The sequence below is a fragment of the Blastocystis sp. subtype 4 genome (assembly GCF_000743755.1).
Source record: "Blastocystis sp. subtype 4 strain WR1 chromosome Unknown seqid_0373, whole genome shotgun sequence".
Classification (NCBI taxonomy): Eukaryota; class Bigyra; order Opalinata; family Blastocystidae; genus Blastocystis; species Blastocystis sp. subtype 4.
Window position 1 is genome coordinate 3,104 of NW_014569174.1, and position 5,305 is coordinate 8,408.

At 43.1% G+C, this 5,305-nt stretch overlaps 3 protein-coding genes across 3 annotated transcripts; 2 read left to right on the forward strand and 1 right to left on the reverse strand.

Moving 5' to 3' along the window:
* Nucleotides 1-598: 598 nt before the first annotated feature.
* On the reverse strand, nucleotides 599-3,064 carry JH06_4472 (hypothetical protein; the record flags this gene model as incomplete). Its single annotated transcript, XM_014669927.1, has 4 exons — nucleotides 599-2,585; nucleotides 2,616-2,731; nucleotides 2,762-2,881; nucleotides 2,915-3,064. The coding sequence occupies 4 exons, from the start codon at nucleotides 3,062-3,064 to the stop codon at nucleotides 599-601; spliced, it is 2,373 nt and encodes a 790-aa protein (XP_014525413.1).
* Nucleotides 3,065-3,601: 537 nt separating this feature from the next.
* JH06_4473 (hypothetical protein) lies at nucleotides 3,602-4,016 on the forward strand (the record flags this gene model as incomplete). Its single annotated transcript, XM_014669928.1, has 3 exons — nucleotides 3,602-3,715; nucleotides 3,747-3,862; nucleotides 3,896-4,016. 3 exons carry the CDS (start codon nucleotides 3,602-3,604, stop codon nucleotides 4,014-4,016), a joined length of 351 nt encoding a protein of 116 aa, XP_014525414.1.
* Nucleotides 4,017-4,083: 67 nt separating this feature from the next.
* Nucleotides 4,084-5,134, forward strand: JH06_4474 (hypothetical protein; the record flags this gene model as incomplete). The annotated part of the gene is given in 8 exon segments (XM_014669929.1): nucleotides 4,084-4,161; nucleotides 4,195-4,319; nucleotides 4,351-4,447; nucleotides 4,479-4,599; nucleotides 4,629-4,755; nucleotides 4,766-4,864; nucleotides 4,894-4,995; nucleotides 5,020-5,134. The coding sequence occupies 8 exon segments, from the start codon at nucleotides 4,084-4,086 to the stop codon at nucleotides 5,132-5,134; spliced, it is 864 nt and encodes a 287-aa protein (XP_014525415.1).
* Between the last annotated feature and the right edge of the window lie 171 nt (nucleotides 5,135-5,305).

Sequence of the window (5,305 nt, forward strand, 5' to 3'; positions counted from 1 at the left end):
GTAGTTCTTTCCTAAACCGATTGAACACACAGAAAGAAGTGGAGCAATTCGAGGAACTTGAATCTCTTTCCATTCAGGATTATTGTAATTCGTTAGAAGATGAACTGAGTAGATCCATGAATCATTCATAATGGAATAGAGGAATCGAATGATCAGTTGCATCGTCTCACAGAAAGAGTAACGGAGTTGGAAAGTGAGTTAGATGGAATTATCTTACAAATGGTAATCACTTTTGGGTAATTTGAAGTGTAGGCAAGTGGATACATGAATGAAAGTGAAAGTGATCGTAATAGACTCCTCAAACAATATAAAGAAACAATAGATGAAAAACAGTGCACTTGTTTTAACGATCTGAATCCTAGAAAACTGTTAGAAAGACTTCGTGAAATGCAGATTACACAAGAAACAGTCTCCTATAGTCTTTTCTTTTAGTTGTAGAATAAAGATATCATTCTCCATCTGCAAAATCGATTGCAGATGATGCACAACGAACCTTGCCAACTTCCTGATAGCAAATCGACTATCATTAACTACCTAGAATACATAGCAGATCGCATGAAATTTGTTCTTTGTTCACAAACATATACGCAATACAAGCTTACAGAGAGTTCAGGCCTCCCTTTAGGATTTCAACGTAGTTACTCACACTCTCAGGTTCTTCGGTCTTGATAGTGATCTTACAATTGTTCTGAGCAATGAGTAATTCCGTCTCAAAGCTTTTTCCACTGTGCTGAGCTACTAAGAAGAACTTCATGACCTGACCTTGATATCCGTTAGCAACCGTAGCAATGTTGTAACCCAGAAGAGTCTGAGCCACTAGATTCGGATCAGAAGGAGAAGAGGGGATCTGGAATGTCTCTACATGAGCCTCAGGGAGTGACATCCATTTCTGCTGGAACGAATTCTTATCCACCACGGGGTTGGGGTCGAGAGTAAAGGCAGGAGGCATACTAGCAGTAGGCATATCGAAGTTCATGAAATCATCCATTCCTCCCATTCCCATACCAGTATCAGCACCCATAGCATAAGGATCGGCAGCAGCAGGCTCCATCGCATTTTCCATCGCTCCTACAGGAGCAGATTCTTCTTCCTCCTCTTGCTCCTCATCTTCGTTGTATCCCAGATCAGGTACAACCAGCTCCTTCGTGGTAATGAAGTGAGCAGCTGGCTTCTCATAGATGACAGAAAGCGTGTTGAACTCATTGAACAGAGTTCCAATCAGCTTCTCATCCATCTCCACGAACTCCTGAGCCTCCTCATGCGAGTCAATCACTCGCTTGGCAGACTCAATATCGTTCATCAGAAGACGGTAGTACATATGAAGACGATCCGAAACATCAGGCGAAGAGTTGTCCTCAGAAAGAGCCTTGAAGAGACGACCCATCATAGCCTGCATCTCAGGAGCACGGATAAAGAAGAGCTTCACACATGTAGTCAGCAACTCCAAACGCACATTCACACTGGTCTGCTGCTCAATATCGTCAATAAGAGGCTCCACAATGTAAGGTGCATCAGCACAGAAGTTGGGGAAAGTACCAATCAACCACAAGCATGCAGCACGACCATTTGGGTCCTCAGTCTTACGCAGAATGCGAGGAACAAAGGCCATCACCTCCTCAGCATTATCAGGATGCTTACGCAGCATATCTTGCATCACAATTGTCGTCTCAGCTCGGATATAGTCCACATCGATATCAAAGAATTCCACCAACGTCTCATAGCAGCGAGTATGGGCTATCTCCAGAGTGATACCCAACTGGCTGATAGCACGAATAGCAGCACGTGAGGTTGACTCAGGAGTACCAGGGACATACTCCTTCAACTCATTGAGGATTTCCACGAAGTTATGCTCAGTGGCAAGCATTGGAAGAATCTCAATCTTCAGCAGGTGAATGAACGTGGGCTCATTGTATCGGCAGTAGAACTGACGATACTCATCCTGGAATGTCTCCTTGCTACGACGCAACATCAACTTCATGTGGGCCAACACACAATAGGCGACCTCAGGAATGTTGCTGGCCATGAGAGTCAGCAGAGGCTGCTTCAGACGAGTCATGACCTGTTGGAACACTTGTGGCATGTTCACTGTGAAGGACATGTACACCTTGGTGGTAGCCAGAATGACAGCGGTGTTGTGATATCGAAGGAAGGGCTCCAGGAGATTCATGATACCGATCAGCTCACGCTCGTTCTCAGGCTGGTACTGAGCCACTAGATCCAGCACAATACAGATGCACCACTCATTAAAGTCCTTGAGACGATTCAGCAGATGGTGAATCAGGTTCTTTGTCTTAGGGAGATCTCCAGTGATTTCCTTCAGAGCCAGAAGGGCATTCGTGACCACCAGAGCATCCTCATCCAGTACCAGATTCTGGAGAGCAGTTACGAGATTACTCTCACGCACACGGTCCTTTTCAATGTGATACAATTTCAACACACCCATGATGGCGTTACGACGTACATAGGCACTCTGGTCCACGAGACCACGCTCCAGGCAGGGAACGACATATTCCACAACTGTCTTCAGACGAAGAGAACAGAGAGAACGAAGAGCCATTCCACGAACCGTGGGATTATCGTCACGACTATAGTTATTATTCGTCTACAAACCTTACCAATCCTTTTCAAACGTGTTAATAGCAAGAATAGCCAGATCCTGGTTCTGCTTAGCATAGGTTACAAGGAACTGGTTAGTCATCTTCTTGACAACGATATCCTTAGTGATCGAAATCTATTCCTCAAGAACTGCACCTATATGTACCATAATTACAGGAGTGAAGAGCTTGGACATATCGACTCCCATTGTAGAGAAGTTGATTACACGGCGCATCACCTCACGCAGTTTCATCACATCCTTCTGGACATCGGGATTGTTCAGCAACTATAGATGAATCCTTGTCATTGACATCCCTACAGCCATCAGTTCATTCACCTCTCCCTTCTTCTTGGGTTGAGCAGCCAGTTTGGCAGCCTCAGCCTGCTTCTCAGCGCGAGTTTGCTTAACACGGCTACCTCCACCAATACCGGGAGGAGCATTACTTTCATGCTTCTTACGTCCGAACATATTGTCTGTGAATCTATTTTGGCAAAGAAATGCAAAGGCCCTAATTATCCAAATAGAATCTCAATTATACAGAAAGAATTATAGAAATAGGGACCAATCTATTCCTAATTTAATTGGGACCACATGAACACCGAATTCGCCTCTGTTTCTGGCGTCTTCTAAATCAGAAAGTTGGGTGTATTTCTGCAGTGTTTTTGCTTTCTACTTCCACGATATTAGAGAATAGTTGATGTCAAAATTTGGTGAAGTATATTTGATCTACCAATTGTGATAAATAGTTAGTCTTAATAGCTGGAGATGCCTGTCTTCCTTATGAAGCAAGTAGTATTCCTGAACAATTCAAGAAAATGTTTGTGGGTTATCATTTAATACCAATCATTCCAAGATTCCAGGGAAATTTAACCATATCATTCTCACAGGCAATATGTGTACCGATGCAGAAATTGGTTTTTTCCAGAATATTTGTGATGATGTATCATGTGTCCGAGGACGTTTAGATGATGTACGCTTTGTCATTGGATATGAAATTAGTCGACGATGTTTCAAGAGACTGTCGTTAAAGAGATTTGCGGATATAAATTGGTCGCTGTCAGTGGCTCTCGCTTGCTGGCTTCTGCAACAGATGCTTTGTTAGTAGCGACAGCAGAGAGAGTATATCTCTTTTGAATAGGTTATGAAGTAGATGGGTTGCGATATTGAGATATATGGAGGTACGCATAAACTCTCCGTCGAGAAGAAGGGAAAGGTGCTCTATGTGAATCCTGGTTCTCTTACAGGTGCATTCAGTCCAACAAATGTGTAGGTTGATTGGAGTTGGAAGTGAGATGGTAGAGAGAACAATCCTAGTTTCATTCTTCTTGCACTTCAGTCCAATGAGATTACTGTTTTCACATATCAGCTTAAGGATGGAAAACTAGATGTAGGAAAGACGAGTTTTGCCAAGGGTGAATAGTGAAGGTATTCTTGCATTTCCCTTTTTTGTTCCAAATCGGTCATTTTTGATTTTCCATAATTCAACGATGGATGCGATTCGTGCTAAGCTAGATGATTTAATGGGACCTGACCGAGACGGTGTTCCCAAACATAGAGAAGTTACAGTAATGCTTGTGTAGGAATTGTCATTCGATTAGGATTTCCGAGATGGCCGTGTTTGTAAATCATATTTGCTAGGATGTTGTCCTCATGACCTGTTGGGTTCTTCCAAATACGATATTGGCCCTTGTGGTCGTATTCACGATCCGTTGTTGAAGAAAGCGTAAGATTGATATTGGAGAGTGATAACTCAGATATGAAGCAGATAGTGATCCCAAACGTTATGGATATGAAGCATATTTGCGAGCAGACCTTCGAGAGCAAATCCGTCAATGTGACCGCCGGATCAACGTAGGATTTTACAAGCAGTATAAGATGGTAGAATGCAGTAAATCGTTATAAGGGCGAGGGAATTCAGAATCTGATGATGATGGAAGAATTTGACGACGTGAAGACACTAGACCAGGAGATTGATAAATTGAATGAGCAGGTCAAGGAACTGAGTAGATGTGTAGTCTTGTTTTGACTGTAGCAAAGATGGGTAAAGAGGAATTTGTTGATGATATCCAACAGAAGATTAGTGATAAGATGGAGATCAAGGCAAGCCTCCAAGCCTTGCATCTGAAAGAAGAGCAGTTGAAAATGCCTGAAGGATTGAAGTAGGACTAGAAGAGTGATTGAACGTAGTGCTCAAACAGCAACACAAGCTCAAAAGAATCGTATTTGCAATGTGTGTGGAGGCATGTTATCAATCTACGATATTGACCAGTATGTAAGGATCTGCAGATAAGAGGTAGACGACTTGCAGATCACTTCTCTGGGAAGGCTCATCTTGCTTTCCTCACAATTCGTAAGAAGCTGAAGGAATTGGAATCTCAACCAATTGCTGTCCCGTCAGTGTGAAGATGGTAAGTGATTCGTAGACAGGAGGAAGAGAGAGGTCGCAGTCGTTCTCGTAGTCATTCCCGTAGTACCCACAGTCGTCGTCATCGCAGTCGAAGTCGTAGTAGACATAGTCATCGAAGTCATCGTCATTGATATGTTTGTTGAGAGTTTTATGTGTTTACAGCTCTTTCGGATCACTTCTATATTCCTCTCACTATTCTTTCTAACAAACAGCTTCCCAACAGCATTCAACAACACCGTTTAGTTCTTGACAGTTCCAAAGAACTTGGCCTTCTCGGAGGAGGTCTGGAATCTTCCGTGACC